This window comes from Schistocerca piceifrons, chromosome 11, assembly GCF_021461385.2.
Source record: "Schistocerca piceifrons isolate TAMUIC-IGC-003096 chromosome 11, iqSchPice1.1, whole genome shotgun sequence".
Classification (NCBI taxonomy): Eukaryota; Metazoa; Arthropoda; class Insecta; order Orthoptera; family Acrididae; genus Schistocerca; species Schistocerca piceifrons.
The window spans coordinates 47,988,461-48,007,214 of NC_060148.1; the positions used below are offsets into that span (position 1 = coordinate 47,988,461).

General features: G+C 44.7%; 1 protein-coding gene across 1 annotated transcript in view; it reads left to right on the forward strand.

Moving 5' to 3' along the window:
• The window catches only part of LOC124719657, a 103,452-nt gene that overhangs the window by 17,755 nt on the left and 66,943 nt on the right, over positions 1-18,754 (forward strand). Inside the window, exon 2 of the mRNA XM_047244869.1 lies at positions 11,239-11,386. Coding sequence (XP_047100825.1) covers positions 11,239-11,386 — 148 coding nt within the window. The remainder of the gene's footprint in view (positions 1-11,238; positions 11,387-18,754) is intronic.

Consider the following 18,754-nt stretch of genomic DNA (forward strand, 5'->3'; position numbering starts at 1 on the left):
ACGTCCATTGTACTAGAGGAACTGTAGAAGGCAAAAACTCTATAGGAAGACAGCAAATAACTGAGGACATAGGTTGCAAGTGCTCCTCTGAGATCAAGAAGTTAGCACAGCAGAGGAATTCGTGGCGGGCTGTATCAAACCAGTCAGAAGACTATTAATATTTTCTGATGGGTAATCAACATATAGTTTGTACAGTAAGGCTCGTGGTAATGTTCCCTAAAGATCATACTGTTTATGCAGTGAATTTCTTTACGTCAACCAGCAAAGAATCTGAAATATGTGGGACGTGCATGAACAGACTAAATCTTTATATATGTGTCAACTCAAAGGCTATGACCCAGGATATCAGGTAGCGTATTTACTTATCTTAAAATATATTTGAGTAGTCATCAAACCAAAATATATCAAAAAGAGTACCGTGATGGGGTTTCATTCAGGCTGCAATAACGCAGCTAGGACTGAGACGAATTCGACAGATGCAGAGGTAATCATAGCGAACTACACTACAAAATAAATACGACGCACCAAGAATTATGTGAATGGGACGGAAATCGGTAGATGTGATGTAGATGGACCGACAAACATGTAATTGTAGTTTAAGAAAAATCGGATGATTTATTGAAAAAAAAATAACTTCACAAGTTGAGCAAGTCTGTAAAACGTTGATCAACCTCTGGCCTTATGCAAGCAGCTGTTTGGCTTATCTTACCACTGTCTGGGGCGCCTCCAGACACCTCTCCACTGGCCATCGGGGCTCAGTTCGAAGCAGAATTCATCAGTGAAGACGATTCTACTCCAGTCACTGAGCTCTCAGACCAAAGACGTGTCTACAGACGTCCCGCGCAATGGCGGGACACCAACCAGAATGTCGCCCGCCGCGTGGCGCGGCACCCAGGAGTGGTCTGGGGTGACGTTTCTTTTCTCTTCGTAGCAGGAACTCTTTGGTAGGCATCTGCACCGCCTTTACTGCACAGTAGTACGTCGACGATTTTCTACGCCCACTTTTGTCGCCTTTCATGGCAGACCATCCTGGGCTTATATTTCAGGAAGATAATGCTCTCCCGCAGACGGCGAGGATTTCTGCTGCTCGTATTCCTGCTTGCCAAACTCCACCTTGGGCAGCAATGTTGCCGGATCTCTCCCCAATAAAGAACGTAAGGAGCATTGTGGAAAGAGCCCTCCCACCGTCTCGAGCCTTTGGCGATCTAATTTGCCAGCTGAGCAGAATTTCGCACGATGTCCCTCAGCAGGTCATCCAACAACTCCGTCAGTCAATGCTAAGCCGAATATCTGCCGGCATGAGGACCAGAGGTGTACAGCACGTTACTGACTTGCTCAGTTTGTGAAGCTCTTTCTCTGGAAAAAACTATTAATTTTTTTTCTTCACTTGTCATCACTAGTTTATTTATATCTGTCCACCACATCTACCGATTCGGATAATTTCTTCGTGGTGCGTTGTTTCTTCTTTGTGTTATAGTGTACTTTGTGAAATTTATGTTCGTACTGAGTGTTGATTACGCAGTGGAAAATATTGATAATAACCTCACATGACGCAGTTATCTATAATGAAGTGCTACCCGAAAGAACCGGCACAAACGTCTAACCATATGTTGAAAATCGATACGACTTCAAACTGGCACAAAGAATGGCAACTTGCATTAAACGTTCAGAAGTATAAAATCGTGCACTTCACACATAGGAATCACTCATCTCGTAGAAATACCTGGGTGTTACAACTTGTAAACATATCGGAATGATCACATGTGCTCAGTCGTATGCCAAGGCGGTGGTGGACAACGGTTAACTGGTACAGTACAGGGAACGTAAAACCCATACATATATTACAAATGTGAAAGTAAATCTGTGTGTTACATTGTCATGACTAAATCGCTGAACCAATTTGGATAAAATCTGGTATGGAGATATCTTGGACTTCGAAGGAAAACGTGGTAAACTCAGGGAAGAAAAAAAAAATCCTGTTAAATTGCATAACTGTTCAGCACCAAATGTTTCTTTGTTTCTCTAACACTATCTTTTTTTTAGTTTCTAAAATGTTTTCAATATTATCTATTTGTAGAACATCCTTTCCATCTTTTTTAAGCTGCGTAGTTGTATTATCTTTATAAGTATTATGCACATTTTTAAACATGGTATACGTGACTATCCCGTAGACGACACCCCAGCAGATGTCGACGACTACAAGTGTTTATAGATTAAACCGTTACAGTGCAAAACCGAGGTCTGCTCGTGCGTGCGGTTTCTGCAGTTTTAAAAATAACTGCTACACCACCTGGTGAGGCCATACGATTTTTACGGCGTAATATTGTGGAGATGCAATGATAAAATGCTAAGGTAAGCCCGAGAACCGTGGTTAAAACTGTTACACCGGTTCAAATGGCTCTGAGCACTATGGGACTTAACATCTGAGGTCATCAGTCCCCTAGACGTAGAAATACTTAAACCTAACTAACCTAAGGACATCACACACATCCATGCCCGAGGCAGGATTCGAACCCGCGACCGTAGAGGTTGCGCGGTTCCAGACTCAAACGCCTAGAGCCGCTCGGCCACACCGGCCGGCTATTACGCTGGGAAAGCTATAAGAAACATAGCAGTGGAAAAATCGCTCCTACCGGACCACAAAAAAATCATTTCCTTAAAAGGCTCTCAATCAAAAGTGGGTTAGCAGCCACTTTCTTCTGCACCTGTAAAATTTTACTCAAAAATATAGGCATGCGAACATATTCGTTCTTCAACAAGTTCCACTACCTGTAACTCGCTCACATCCAGTAGTCCACCCCTGTGACCGGCTAATACTCATCCACTTCCAGATGTCCTTCCTCACCCACCCATTCAGCCCATCATCGCTATTATAACTTTGTGTATCTCTGTCATTCTCTAATGTCTCACAGCCACACTCCCCTTCATTCTGTCCTACTACTACACCCTTCTGTCACTGTCTCTGTCTCCCTCTTGCTCTTTCTTATTGCTAATATACTATTTCTTCCTCCCCACTGCATGTGTCTCTTCTTCTTTGTCATTGTCATACACATCATTCACTCTGTCTCTTAATATCGCTGGCTCTCCTCCACTCCCCCCTCCCCCCCTGGCCACACCTTATCACCCTGGGACTGTCTCCTTCACTCGTTTCAAAGAACTGTTCTGTCACTCTCAACTATGCTCCACTGGCACTGAGCTTCTCTGTTCCCCCCACACTGCCACCGTCCCGTTTGCATTTTCTATAGCACAACCACTTTCTACCATCCTTCAGTATTTATTACTTTTCTGTCTCTTCGCCACTGCCACTCTCTTCTTCTCTCTCAGCAAAATCTTTAGAGGTGCTGAGGAATGTAGAGTGGGGCAGATAGCACTCAGTATTCAGTCAAGGGTCTTTCAATTAAACAGGGACATATTCGCATTTTTTCTGTCCGATACGAACATTTCTCAGTTGTTTTCTTTCCTTTCCCTGCTGCAACAGGGCATGTAACTTATATGAAAAGAAAGTTATTGGCCAATAAAATATAGATACTTCACTTACACTATGTGATCAAACGTATCGAGACACCCGGAAACCATACATTTTTTATATTAGGTGCATTGTGCTGCCATCTACCACCAGGTACTCCATATCAGCGACCTCAGTAGTCATCAGACATCGTGAGAGAGCAGAATGGGGCCCTATGGGGGACTCACGGACTTCGAACGTGGTCAGGTGATTGGGGTCACTTGTGTCATGAATCTGTACGCGAGATTTCCACACTCTTAACGTCCCTAGGTCTACTGTTTCCGATGTGATAGTGAAGTGGAAAAGTGAAGGGATACGTACAGCACAAAATCGTACAGGCCGTACTCGTCTGTTGGCTGACAGAGACCGCTGACAGTTGAAGAGGCTCGTAACGTATAATAGGCATACATCTATCCAGACCCTTACACAGGGATTCCAAACTGCATCAGGATCCACTGCAAGTAATACGAGAGTTAGGCGAGAGGATTTCATGGTCGAGAGGCTGCTCATAAGCCACTCATGATGCCGGTAAATGTCAAACGATCCTTGGATTGGTGTAAGGAGCGTAAACACTGGACGACTAAACAGCGGAAAAACGTTGTGTTTAGTGACGAATGACAGTACACAATATGGCGATCCGATGGCAGAGTGTGGGAATGGCGAATGCCCGGTGAATGTCACCTGCCAGCGTGTGTAGTGCCGGTAGTAAAATTCGGAGGCGGTGGTGTTGTGGTGTGGTCGTGTTTTTCATGGAGGGAGCTTGCACCCCTTGTTGTTTTCGGTGGCACTGTCACAACACAGGACTACATTGATGTTTTAAGCACCTTCTTGCTTCCCACTGTTGAAATGTAATTCGGGAATGGCGATTGCATCTTTTAACACGATCGAGCATTGTTCATAATGCACTGCCTGTGGCGGAGTGATTACACGAGAATGGCATCTCTGTAATAGACTGGTCTGCACAGAGTCCTGACGTGAATCCTATAGAACACCTTTGGGATGTTTTGGAACGCCGACTTCGTGGCAGTCCTCACCAACTGACATCAATACCTCTCCTCAGCGCACCACTCCGTGATGAATGGGCTGCCATTCCCAAAGGCCCCTGATTAAACTTATGCCTGCGAGACTGGAAGCTACATCAAGGCTAAGGGTGGGCCGATACCATATTGAATTCCAGCATTACCGATGGAGGGCGCGACGAACCTGTGAGTCATTTTCAACCAGGTGTCCGGATACTTTTGTCCACATAGAGTATGTGAAACTGAAATAACACAAAACTGAGTTTCGCCTTCAGACCTGATTTTTAGGAGCAAATGGATTTTAGTTTTACAACATGAAGTACCCAGATGATAACGGAGACACCTTACAGCATATTTCTTCTTGTTACGTCACTTTATGTATCATGATTTCGTCTCAAACCGGATTAAAGGTGCGTATTTTGCGCGTACAAGTAGGATATCTTTTAACCTCTCTGTATCTTGGAATGTAAAAAGTTATGAAAACAATTTTCAAGTTTGTTCGAGACCGGGATCTTTGGGATATTTGCTGTGAATCGCTGTCTTGGAATCCTCGGCTGGGTTCTGGTCAGCCGGTGCAGTCGAAAATATAGTAAAAAGCCTTTTTTGTATGGTTTTCCAAGGAACCGCATATAAACTAACGGTGCCTCCATCCGTTTCATCAAACACATTATAAGCACTCCGTCAGCAGGCCACAAGTGCCCCATCGCTACCATCCGACCGCCGTGTCATCCTCACTGAGGATGCGGATACGAGGGGCGTGTGGTCAGCACACCGCTCTCCCGGTCGTTACGATGGTTTTCTTTGACCGGAACCGCTAATATTCAGTCGAGTAGCTCCTCAATTGGCATCACGAGGCCGAGTGCACCCCGACAAATGGCAACAGCGCATGGCGGCCCGGATGGTCACCCATCCAAGTGCCGGCCACGCCGGACGGTGCTTAACATCGGTGATGTGACGGGAACTGGTGTATCCACTGCGGCAAGGCCGTTGCCCTAACACATTATAGACCACGTCAAATGCAAAAAGAACCAACCGATTTGCTCCATTTGCCTAAGCAAGATGAAGTGTGTACTATTCGTACTTTGATCCTGTACTGTAGGATAGTGGCACTGAGAGGATCCTTCTGCTGGGTATGCAAATGGCCTCTAGCCCAAGGTCCGTCCACAACACTGGGCCCTACCTTTTTATCATTAACATAACCTCAGGTACGAGAACATTAAGGTCCTGTTTTTGTAAGCAGAGTTTTGGAGTATATTAGGTTCGCGTGCTGCCAGATGCGCACTGATTATCGGTTATTTCATGCTACGCTTCGTAAACGTGAGTGTGATTTAGAGTATTTTCTAAGATAGCTCTGTCTGCGAAAGTTTCTCGAATTCATCAAGCCTCAAAGCAGTCTCAGAGCCGCCGTACCTTACATGCAGAACGTCATGCGGCCGTAACAGCTGCAGAGACAGACCAGTCACTGACACGCTGCATTTTAGACACTGAGTGTCAGAGGTGTCTTGCAGCTTTCGAGACGCTTGAACACTCTGAGCGACGGCGTTATTTGAATGCAAATAAGAAACAGAGAGACTATGTACTTTTACATGTAAAATGTGGGAAGCATTTAGTGAGCTGCATTTAATTATGAATCATTTAACTGACTACGTTAATCATCGATTGGTCATCTTAGGGAGGATACATCAAAAATGTAAACATCGTAACGCGTTGAAATCGTAGGAAGAAATGGTTGGTCTGATTTGCTCTGGAGACGAGCTCTCAAATTCCTAGGAAAGCCGGAGGAACCCCTAAAAACTGCATTTTTGACGGAATGTAATGAATCAATGTGTTGTTAAAATATAATTGGGAAATGCAATGCATGCTTTGAGACGACATCATTTGCTACGGGTACGGAGGTAAAAATGCCAGGTTTTCACCTACTCTTACGATTCAAGGTGAAATTTACCGTAATTGCCTCTTTGCGTCCTCCACTTAACCATCACCATCAGTCCCTACAGACAGACATAGTGGGGAATGGGACCAATGAAGCAGCCTGTAGGGATACATGCGAGGCGTGGAAAAAAGAGAATGTTGCGTGAATACAATCACCTAATTACCAATTTTAAAACTGCATTGGAGAAAATGCTAGGAGGAGATTACAAAGAAGTGATTCACCATATCCATGCGCCGAGGGCCGAACTGTGAAGTCCGTATACTGCTCCGTTACTCATTACAACGTAACTAATTAGTCTATAAGGGAGCTTCCTTACAAAACGGTCGTGCAACCCAGCCCTGCTTACTGTTGAAATGTATGGGATGCATACGAAAAAGGATTAAGTGAGGATTCCGAAGGTAGGCGAAGAGAGCAAAGGAGGTTTTAAGATGAACATCAACAAAAGGAAAACGACGATAATGGTTCAAATGGCTCTGAGCACTATGGGACTTAACATCTATGGTCATCAGTCCCCTAGAACCTAGAACTACTTAAACCTAACTAACCTAAGGACATCACACAACACCCAGTCATCACGAGGCAGAGAAAATCCCTGACCCTGCCGGGAATCGAACCCGGGAACCCGGGCGTGGGAAGCGAGAACGCTACCGCACGACGATAATGGAATGTAGTCGAATTAAATCAGATGGTGCTGAGGGAATTATATTAGGAAATGAGGCACTTGTATACGAAACTAGAAATTAGTTTTGCTGTTTGGGAAGCAAAGTATGATGGTCGAAGTAGGGAGGATATGAAATGCAGCCTGGCTATGGCAAGAAAAGCGTTTCTGAAGAAGAGAAATTTGTTAACATCGAGTATAGACTTAAATGTCAGGAAGTCCTTTCTGAAAGTATTTGTATAGAGTGTAGCCATGTATGCAAGTGAAAAATGGCTGGTAAATAGTTTAGACAAGAAAGGAATAGAAGCTTTTGAAATGGGGTGCTACAGAAGAATGCTCAAGATTAGATGAGTGGATCATGTATCGTGTGGTGTAAAAACTGTAGAGGGAGACCAACAGATGAATACAGTAAGCAGATGCAGAGGGATGTAGGTTGCGGTAGTTACTCGGACATGAAGAGGTTTGCACAGGATAGAGTAGCATGGAGAGCTGCATCGAACCAGTCTTCGGACTGAAGAACACAACAACAACAACGAAGAGAGCAATTCGAATGGACACAGGCTTCTCTGAGTCGCATAAGAGCATCAGGGGAACGCTGTTAAGGCCAAACTAGTCTCAGCTATTACTCGATAGCCTGTATAGGGTGACGATCCAGTGAAAAAGTTTGGAATCAGAGATTAAACTAGAGCCACCTACGTATTTCATTCTTCCCGTGTACAATACGCAAAGCATTGAGGAACCCTTCGTGTGTAGTACAAGGGAATGTAGCCTGTAACAAGCATTCCATCTACATCTACATAGATACTGGCTAGGTCACCGCATGGTGAATGCAGGAGGGTTCAGCCCGCGACTACTAGTCAGTTCCATTCCACTTGTGAATTTTATCAGCAGGTTTTCGCGAACAGAACATCGTCTTCCCTCCGTGAATTCCCATTTGACGTCACCAAGTATCTTAGTAACACTCGCGTGTCTATCGAACCTACCGGTAACAAGTCCAGGAGCATTCCTCTGATTTGCCTCGACATCTTCCTACAGTTCGACTTGGCGGGCGTACCACACACGCGACCAGTACTCAAGAATGGACCGCACAATTCTTCTATACGCGGCCTCCTTTGCAGATGAGCTGCACTTCCCTGTAACCGAAGTCGACCATTCGCCTTACCTGTTACCGTCCGTACGAGCTCGCTCCATTGCTCATCGCTTTGCAGCGCTACTTCTAGGAATTTCACTGATCAGTTCTTTCGTTACTGTTTCAACATGGATATAGGTTCTCTCTCCCAAAATGATAGCTAGCCACACGTACAACAATGTAGATTACAAAAAGATGTTACGAAAATGAACATATAATACACCGCCAACAGTTCCCTATGCACAACAATGCCAACCACAACATTTCATTTCTTTTACACTGAAGAGCCAAAGAAACTGGTACACCCACCTAATATCGTGTAGGGCCCACGCGAGCACACAGAAGTGCCGCAACATGACGTCGTATGGAGTCGGCTAATGTCTGAAGTAGTGCTGAAGGGAACTTACACCATGAATCCTGCAGGGCTGTCCATAAATCCGAAAGAGTACTACGGCGTGAAGATCTCTTCTGAACAGCACGTTGCAGGGCATCCCAGATATGCTCAATAATGTTCATGTCTGCGGAGTCTGGTGGCTAACGGGAGTCTTTTAACTCAGAAGTGTTCCTGGAGCCACTCTGTAAAATTATGGACGTGTGGGGTGTCGCATTGTCCTGCTGGAATTGCCCAAGGCCGTCAGAATGCACAATGGACACGAATGGGTGCGTGTGATCTGACAGGATGCTTATGTACATGTCACCTGCCAGAGTCGTATCTAGACGTATCAGGGGTCACAAATCACTCCAATTGCACACGCCCCACGTTACAGATTCTCCAATACCTTGAACAGTCCCCTACTGACAAGCAAAGGTCCGTGGATTCATGAGGTTGTCTCCACACCCTCAAATGTCCATGCGGTCGATACAATTTGAAATGAGGCTCGTCCGACCAGGCAACATGTTTCCAGACGTCAACAGTCCAGTGTAGGTTTTGACAGGACCAGCCGAGGCGTCAAGATTTGTATTGTGCAGTCACGAGGGCACACGAATAAGCACTCTGCTCCGAATGCCCATATCGATGACGTTTCGTTGAATGATACGCACACTGACACTTGTTGATGGCCCAGAATTGAAATCTGCAGCAATTTGCAGAAGGGTGGGGCTTCTGTCACGTTGAACTATTCTCTTAAGTCGTCGTTGGTCCCGTTCTTCCAGGATCTTTTTCCGTTCGCAGCGGTGTCGGAGATTTGACTTTTACCAGATTCCAGATATTCACGGTACACTCGTGAAATGGTCGTACGGAAAAATCCCCACTTCATCGGTATCTCGGAGATGCTGTGTCCCATTGCTCGCGCACCAACTGTAACGGCACATTCAAACTCGTCTTGATTAACTGACACTGTAGCAGCAATAACCGATCTAACAACTGCGCGAAACATTTTTTGTTTATATAGGCCTTGCCGACCACAGCGCCGTATTCTGCCTGTTTACATATCTCTGCATATCTGCGCATACCTATACCAGTTTCTTTGGCGCTTAAGTGTATAATGCTTCACTAAGCAGAAGCGTTATGTGTCGGAGATAAAAGGTATGGTACTGAACGTATCATTAGAATCGACGCTGAAGTGTTTTAACGAATGATGAAATTTGAGATTGTTCTTGAAAATGCTGCGGTATTGAACAAGATTTTTGTTTAAAAAAGACGTGTAATTCATGTCACACCTCAAAAACTGCAGAAAATGTGCAAAATCGGAAAACTGGATGAAGGAGGAGTGCTAATCCAGTACGTTTCACAGGAAAACTTCTATGAAGTACTGGCGGAGGTAAAGCTGTGAGGAGGGGTCGTGAGTCGTGCTTGGGTGGCTCAGTCCGGAGAGCAAAAAGTAAAGTTCCCGAGTTAGAGTCCCAGTCCGGCTCGCAGTATCATTCCTTCAGGAAATTCCAAGCAGCTGGTTTGCTGTACATCAAAGTCGTCGCTAAATTATGGATGTAGAAGCCCACATTTGGCTACTAGATTCGTAACAGCAGAAGGTACAGAAAATAACTAAATTGTACTTTCTGTGTGTTTTCTGAATACGGGCAGATACTATGATTACGTTGTTAGCTGACTGATGGCTATACAAGCTGTAGCACACAGAGCCTCCAGTTGTGCCATCAACACTGGCTGTGATCTGACTGGACGTTGAGTCGAACTAAAGCTTAGATGACAGGTATAGTTACATTCTAGCCCTCTTCAACTCTGTACCAGAGCTCAATGGCTGGTGAGTTTTGACGTGCCCGTTTCTTAGCAACACGTGACAAGGTGCTTTCAATGGGTGAGAGGTCTGCAGAACGTGCTGGAGGTAACAGCCCAACACTCTCTGTATCGATGTACGTTGGGACAGCATGGGAAACATAGAATGAGATTTTCACTCTGCAGTCAAGCGTGCTCTGATATGAAACTTCCTGGCAGATTAAAACTGTGTGCCTGACTGAGATTCGAACTCTGGACCTGAAACTTCCTTGCAGATAAAATCGGTGTGCCCGACTGGGACTCGAACTCGGGACCTTTGGCTTTCGTGGGCAAGTGCTCTACCAATCGAGGACTTGCCCGCGAATTCAAAGGTCCCGAGTTCGAGTCTCCGTCCGGCACACGATTTTCGTCTGCCAGGAACTTAATATTTTGCTGAAGACAGAATGATGGAGATCTCGAAGGTGAGAGGTCTGCAGATCATTCACAGGTCTTAAGATGTCAGAAATTTAATGATTTTTGTCAAACTTGCCAGCCATTTACTGTGTACGATAACACAAGGTGCCGGAGATATATGAGAGCGACCAGTTCAACCTGGCGACGTTCGGTCTCGGTGGAGTCGATTTTTTTGTGTTGCAATTTCAATGGCTGCTAGTGACCGTCTAGACAGTAGTAATCAAGAAGAACCTGTCTGATCAGTCAGTGTGCCAGCCTAATGGGTACTGGAAATCGTTTCGCAGGAAATTATTATCTGTTCGAAACGTGCGAGAACCTGGAGGCGCCGTCCGTCGCGGTGCCGGCCGCCACACGGCTGGTGCCGCGCAGAGGCCACGAGCCGCCGGCCGCGGAGGACGAGGAGTGCGGCCGCGCCCTCGCTGAGGTTCGCCACCTCACGGAGGACAGCTCCAGGGAGCTCACCAGGGGCCTCATCCGCAGCGTCGCTGCCGACTGCATTCGCTCTTGCTCTGTACAAGGGTACGTACGCCACTGAAAGAACCAACCCATAGTCGTACATGTAATCCTCTTCTCCAGTTCTCATATTTGTTCTCTAAGTTACCTTTACTACCTCTATTTTCCGAGACTAATATTAGTTAGTCAGTAGACGGGACGAAACATTGGTCATCTAGGAGATATCAAGATAACACCTTGTGACAACTTGATAATGACCTCTGGAGTTTCTTCAGCTTAGTCATATGGAGCTCAACTTCCCTTAAAGTTACCAGTTGAGCAGGAATGGCAAAGGGAGATGTGAGGAAAAAGAGTAGCGAAGGCATTGATGAAATAGAAGGCTGTGTAGAACTGGAGTGGAAGCAGGAATGGGATAGGAGTGTGGAGCGAAAGGAATAGCAAGGTCTCAGCTAGGGGGCTTATGGGAAGGTAAGATAATTGCAGGAGAGTTCCCACCTGCTCAATTCAGAAAAAGCTGGTGCTGTTAGTCAGGATCCAGATGGCCCAGGCTGTGAAGCAGTCACTGAACTGAGGTCCAATGTAGTGGGCAGCGTAATCAGCAACTGGGTGTCCAGCTGCCTCCTGGTCACAGTTTGTCATGCGGACTGACAGCTTGTTTTTTGTCATGTCCCCATCATATTCCTGCGTATTCCCACAAGCAACACAGCACCCTCCCCCACCGCTTCCATGCTATCCTTCCTCCTTCCCCACCCTCCTACTTACCACCAGCACTCACGGATTGCTTCTCTCATCAGACACAGTGGTAGTCATATGTGTGTAGATGAGTTTACAGTTCTACCCTGTAACAATACTTCTGTACTGAGTGGTCCACCGAATCTGACTTAAGTCCACAAAGTCGACATGATTTTGGATCTGCTGGCAAGTAATAACATGACACAAACTGATTTAAGCCTGTCATCATGATCAAGAGGCCACGCACGATGATATAGTCACAACATTCAACCAGTCGACAGCTTGGCACCCTACATCGTCCCACTTACCATTTAGAGTTGGGGTGATGGTGTATTGCACTGCGTTAGCTTTGCTCATTATGTATCATCTTTTAAGTCTGTGTAGATTGTCACAAAACAAAATATACTTCATCAATGTCAAACAGACTCACTTGCTATGAAACTGTATTTCATGGCAGTTTGTTAACTGGGAATGACCAAGAAAAGCTTGTCATGCCATAGAGGTGAAGCACCAATTATTCGCCTGTCCAGTTTCTTCCAACACCTGGCGCGTTCTCACTGGTTGCCATCCTCTCTGCTCACATTTTTTGGCTGCAGTGACGTCAGACAGTCCACTGTAGGACAAATAATGCTTTTCATACTATAATGGCTCAATTCGATGGCCCCACTGAAACACTCTCCTGACCATCTATTAAATAATTTTTTATACCTCCCAACGCTGACAACGTGGGAGGGACTAATTTTCCTTTCAGTTCTACACTGCCTGTGATTGTTTCACCTGTTAGCACCTCAGGGGGTATCTGTCTCTGCAAACTACACAGTATTTTTTCTCCTGACACGACAAGCCAAACTACTGCCACGATGAATTGGAATTTTTGTGGGCACTGTCTTCCTCTCGAGCTTCAATGATTTCTTGTAGCTGTCATATTCTGGAAATTAGGCAGTTAGAAACAAAATTCTAATCCCTCTTGATTCCAGGTTTGGATCATGATGTAGTTTTCGCTAACCTCTCTTTAATAAAGGTTTACATCCATCTACATACACTATGTGATCAAATGTATCCGGACACCCCGAAAAACAAACGTTTTTCATGTTAGGTGCATTATGCTGCCACCTACTGCCAGGTACCCCATATCAGCAAACTCAGTAGTAATTAGACAGCGTGAGAGAGAAGAATGGAGCGCTCTGCCGAACTCAGGGATTTGGAACGTGGTCAGGTCGTTGGGTATCACTTGTGTCATATGTCTGTACGCGAGATTTCCACACTCCTTTACATCTCTAGGACCACTGTTTACAATTTGATAGTGAAGTGGGAATGTGAAGGGGCACGTACAGCACGAAAGCGTACAGGCCGACCTCTTCTTCTGACTGACAGAGACTGCTGACAGTTGAAGAGGATCGTAATGTGTAATAGGCAGACACCTATCCAGACCATCACACAGGAATTCCGAACTGCATCAGGATCCACTGCAAGTACTATGTCAGTTTGACAGGAGGATTTCATGGTCGAGAGACTGCTCATAAGCCACACATCGTACCAGTAAATGCCAAACGACGCCTCTCTTGGTGTAAGGAGCGTAAACATTGAGCAGTTGAACAGTGAGGGAGACAAACCACGGTACACAATGTGGCGATCCGATGGCAGTGTGTGGGATGGTGAATGCCCGGTGAACGTCATCTGCCAGCGTGTGTAGTGCGAACAGTAAATTTCGGAGGCGTTGGTGTTATGGTGTGGTCGTGTTTTTCATGGACCGCTTGCTGTTTGGCGTGGTACTATCACGACACAGGCCTACATTGATGTTTTAAGCACCTTCTCGCTTCCCACTGTTGAAAAGCAATTCGGTGATGGCTACTGCATCTTTCAACACGATCGAGCTTCTGTTCATAATGCACTGCCTGTGGCGGAGTGCTTAAACGACAATAACATCCCCGTAATGGACTGGCCTGCACAGAGTCCTGACCTGAATCCTATGGAACATCTATGGGATGTGCCAAGCCTCACCGACCGATATCGATACCTCTCCTCAGTGCAGCACTCGGTGAAGAATGGGCTGCCATTCCCAAAGAAACCATCCAGTACCTGATTGATCGCATACCTGCGAGAGTGGAAGCCGTCATCAAGGCTAAGGTTGGGGCAACACCATATTGAATTCCAGCATTACTGGTGGAGGGCGCCAGGAAACTTGTATGCCATTTTCAGCCAGGCGTCCGAATACTTTTGATCATATAGTGTAGGGTTCCTCTGCTTCCTACTCTTAACCATTATTTTAATTTGCAAACTTAATCACTGTGAATAGAACGTGTGTAGTAAGATGACACATCACATGTCTCACATTCACTGACAGCAGCAGTTGGTGTAAGGTGTGAAACGACTCAACATTCACTCAGAGTGACAGTCGTTCTCAGTCCCGGCGGTTAGAGTCTCTTTAAGAACAGTATTGTTACGCTGACTTTTGTCGCTATGACTGGCACATCGTTCCCTCCAGACACATGCACAGTGAGCGTTGAATCCAGTACCTTGGGTAACTTCATTCATGGTCTGTTCATGTGCTTGTTCAAAAGTGATAGATCACTTCTGCCATTCCGTAAGATCTACACGTCGACCCGTCTTAATCTACTGATCTGTCACAAGCGACCTGCACACCACGATTACCACCTCAGTGTTGTGGCTGACGTCAGTGGCGGGGGTCACGTGACTGCATGGTACCAGTCCTGCAACATCTGTAGCACTCCAAAGCGACACGTGTGCTCAGTTAAGGTGGTGAATAACATTTTGTCTGGTGGGTTTATGTCACGTTTTGCAAATTGTATGAGGCTTGCAAAATTTTTGAGTACGCCTATTGTGGCTAATAGTGAGCATCGTGTTGGAAATCAAGAAGTGATTGCCCACTTTGTTTTTAATTTCACTCAGAAAAGTTATCAACAGGTTAGTTTCTTTCTACAAAGACCAAAGCAGATCAATGCTCAGTTTGTAGACCTGGTATAGAAGGGGTCTGTGTTCGGTTCCAAGTACTGCGAAGTATTTTACCTCGGAGGACTGGAATGGGGTGCCCTCAGCCTCGTGATGTCATTTCACGAGCTGATTGCGTCCGAAAGACCGGCTCCAGGTTCTGAAAGTCGACAGTGCGCTGGAGAGCGGTGTGGCGGTCGCACACTCCTCCATGCCCCTCCCACGACGCCACTGGCAGAAGATGACGCGGCCGCCGCTCTGTTCCCACTGGAGCGCCAGGACAAGAGCCCAGAGTTTGTTAGCGTAAGTTTATTCTTACTGCTAGTGACATTCGTATATGAGTGAGGCTACGACAACTTTTCACCGAATATTTATAAATCTCGAGTCTTAGTTCCTCATTCGGACATAACTTTGCTTTAAAATCATAAAGGGAACACCTTCCTGATGTTCGGCAGCTGTTATTCACTTAATGTCAAACTGGCTTTCAGCTCCTTAACTCATGGTCAAGTGTCGACGTGACGCTGACCTACAAACTGAGAGCCGGATTGTGATTAAATAAACACCAAGAAAGTGTTTGCAGTACGATTTTCCTGTCATGTTCTGTCAAACACGGAGTACCGTTAAGTTAATTCATTTTCTTTTCTTTCAAATGGTCTTATATCTCAACGATATTAAATCGTAGAAAACAAAGTTACCTGTCCTTAGGTTATTAAGTGAACAAATCAGTCTGAACTGTGAAATGTAAAGGTGTAATTAAATTAGGAAATGAGTCACTAGAAGTAGCTGACGGGTTCTGATACTTGGACAGTAAAATTACTGAGCTCGGAAGAGGTAGATCTACATCTACGTGATTACTCTGCTATTCACAATAACGTGCCGGGCAGAGGGTTCAGTCAACCACCTTCAAGCTGCCTCTCTACCGTCCCATTCTCGAACGGTGCGCGAGAAAAATGAGCACTTAAATTCTTCTGTGCGAGCCCTGTTTTCTCTTACCTTATACTGATGATCGTTTCTCCCTATGTAGGTGGGTGACAACAGAATGTTTCCGCAATCGACGGAGGGAACTGTTGATTGAAATTTCAGGAGAATATCCCGTCCCAACGAAGAACGCCTTTGTTTTAATGATTGTCACTCCAATTCATGTATCATGTCTGCGGTACTATCTCCCCTATTTCGTGATAATACAAAACGAGCTGCCCTTCTTTGTACTTTTTCCCTGTCATCCGTCAGTCCCACCTGATGCTGATCCCACACCGCACAGCAATATTCCAGAATAGGGCGGACAAGCGTGGTGTAAGCAGTCTCTGTAGTAGACCTGTCGCACCTTCTAAGTGTTCTGCCAATGAATCGCCGTCTTTGGTTTGCTCTACCCACAATATTATCTATGTGATTGTTCCAATTTAGCTTCTTTGCAATTGTAATCCCTAAGTATTTAGTTGAATTTACAGCCTTCAGATTTGTGTGACTTATCGCGTAATCGAAATTAAGCCGATTTCTTTTATTACTCGTGTGAATAGCTCCACACTTTTCTTTATTCAGGGTCAACTGCCACTTTTCGCACCACACAGATATCATATCTACTTAATTTTGCAGTTCGTTTTGTCCATCTGACGACTTTACAAGCCGGGAAATGACAGCATCATCTGCAAACACACTAAGGCGGCTACTCAGATTGCCTCCTATCTCATTAATATAGATCAGGAACAGTAGAGGGCCTGTAATACTTACTTGGGGAACACCAGATATTACTTCTGTTTTACTCTATTACTTTCCGTCTGTTACTACTAACTGACCTTTCTGACAGGAAATCACGAATCCAGTTGTGTTTCACAAGAACGATATTTTCTGAAGCCGTGCTGACTGTGTGTCAATAAATCGTTTTCTTCGAGGTAATTCGTAATGTTCTAATACAGTATATGTTCCGAAATCCAACTTCAAAACGACGTTAGTGATAAGGGCCTGTATTGAGCTGATTACTCCTATTTCCCTTTTTGGGTATTGGTGCTACTTGACCAATTTTCCAGTCTTTAGGTGCGGATCTTTCTATGAGCTAAATATGGGGCTATTGTATCAGCTTACTCTGAAAGGAACCTGACTGGTATACGATCTGGCCTGGAGGCCTTGCCTTTTTTAACTGAGTTAAGCTGCTTCGTTACACCGAGGATATCTACTTCTATGTCTGTCATCTCGGCAGTTGTTCTTGATTGGAATTCAGGAATATTTACTTCGTCCTCTTTGGTGAAGGAGTTTCGGAAACTCTGCTTTAGTGGCACAGTCATCAGTGTATACACCGTTTTTATAGCGCAGTGAAGGTACTGGTTGCGTCTTTCCACTGGTGTGCTTTATGTATGACTAAAATCTTTCGGGTTTTCTGCCAGATTCAGAGACAGAGTTCCGTTGTGGAAGTTATTAAAAGCATCTCGCATTGAAGTACGCGCTATATTTCGAACTTCTGTAAAACTTTACCAGTCTTGGGGATTTTGCGTTCTTTTAAATTTGGTACGCTTTTTTCGTTGCCTCTGCAACAGCGATCTGACCCGTTTTGTGTACCATGGGGGATCAGTACTATCACTTATTAATTTATGTGTTATATATCTCTCAGTTACCGTCGATACTATGTTTGATATCATTCCACATCTTTTCTACGCTTACATGATCAGATGGGAAGGACTGGAGACTGCCTCTTCAAAAGACGTTAAGAGCTTTTTTATCAGCTTTTTTAAATAGGTATACTTTGCGTTTCTCTTTGATGGTTGTAGGTGTTACGGTATTCAGCCTAGCAGCAACTACCTTGTGGTCGCTAATCCCTGTTTCGACATGATACTATTTGTGCAGGATTTGTTGCTAACAGGTCAAGTATGCTTTCGAAACAATTCACTCTTCGAGTGGGCTCATTAACTAATTGTTCAAAATAATTATCTGTGAAAGCATTCAGTAAAATTTCGGATGACGTTTTATGCCTGCAGCAGGCTTTAATCGTATAATTTTTCCAGCATATCGAGGCTAGATTAAAGTTACCACCGAGTATAATTTTATGAGTGGGGTACTTATTGTAAATGAGACTCAAGTTTTCTTTGAACTGTTCAGCAACTATATCTTCTGAGTCGGGGGTAGGTAAAACGATCCTATTAATAGTTTAGTCCGATTGTCAAGTACAACCTCTACCCATACTATTTCGCAGGAACTATCTACTTCAATTTCGCTACAAGGCAAACTACTTCTGACAGCGATAAACACTACCAACTGTGTTTAATCTATCCTTTTTGAATGGTCGATTGAAAAGTTTTCGGCTGAACTTATTTTCGGCTTTAGCCAGATTTCCGTACTATTTCAGCTTCAACGCTTTCTATTAGGGCTTTCTGGTTCTTTCCCAAAACAGCTACGACAATTTACAACTACAATACCAACTGTTGCCACAATTGCCTTACTGTGTTGTACCTGCCCCTTTTTCGACAAACTCCTTTTCTGTGTGGTTTCCTGAGACCCTCTAACCTAAAAAAGACCCTCTAACCTAAAAAAGAAGAAACAGGAATCAGTATAGAAGAGATACGGGATCCAGTATTACTACCGGAATTTAAAGAGTTTTGGAAGACTTAAGATCAAATAAAGCAAAAGGGGATAGATAACACTCCATAGAAATTTTTAAAATCATTGGGGAAGTCGAAAGTAAACGATTATTCACGTTGGTGTGTAGAATGTATGAGTTTGAGGACGTTCCATCTGACTTTTGAAGAAGCATCATCAACATAATTC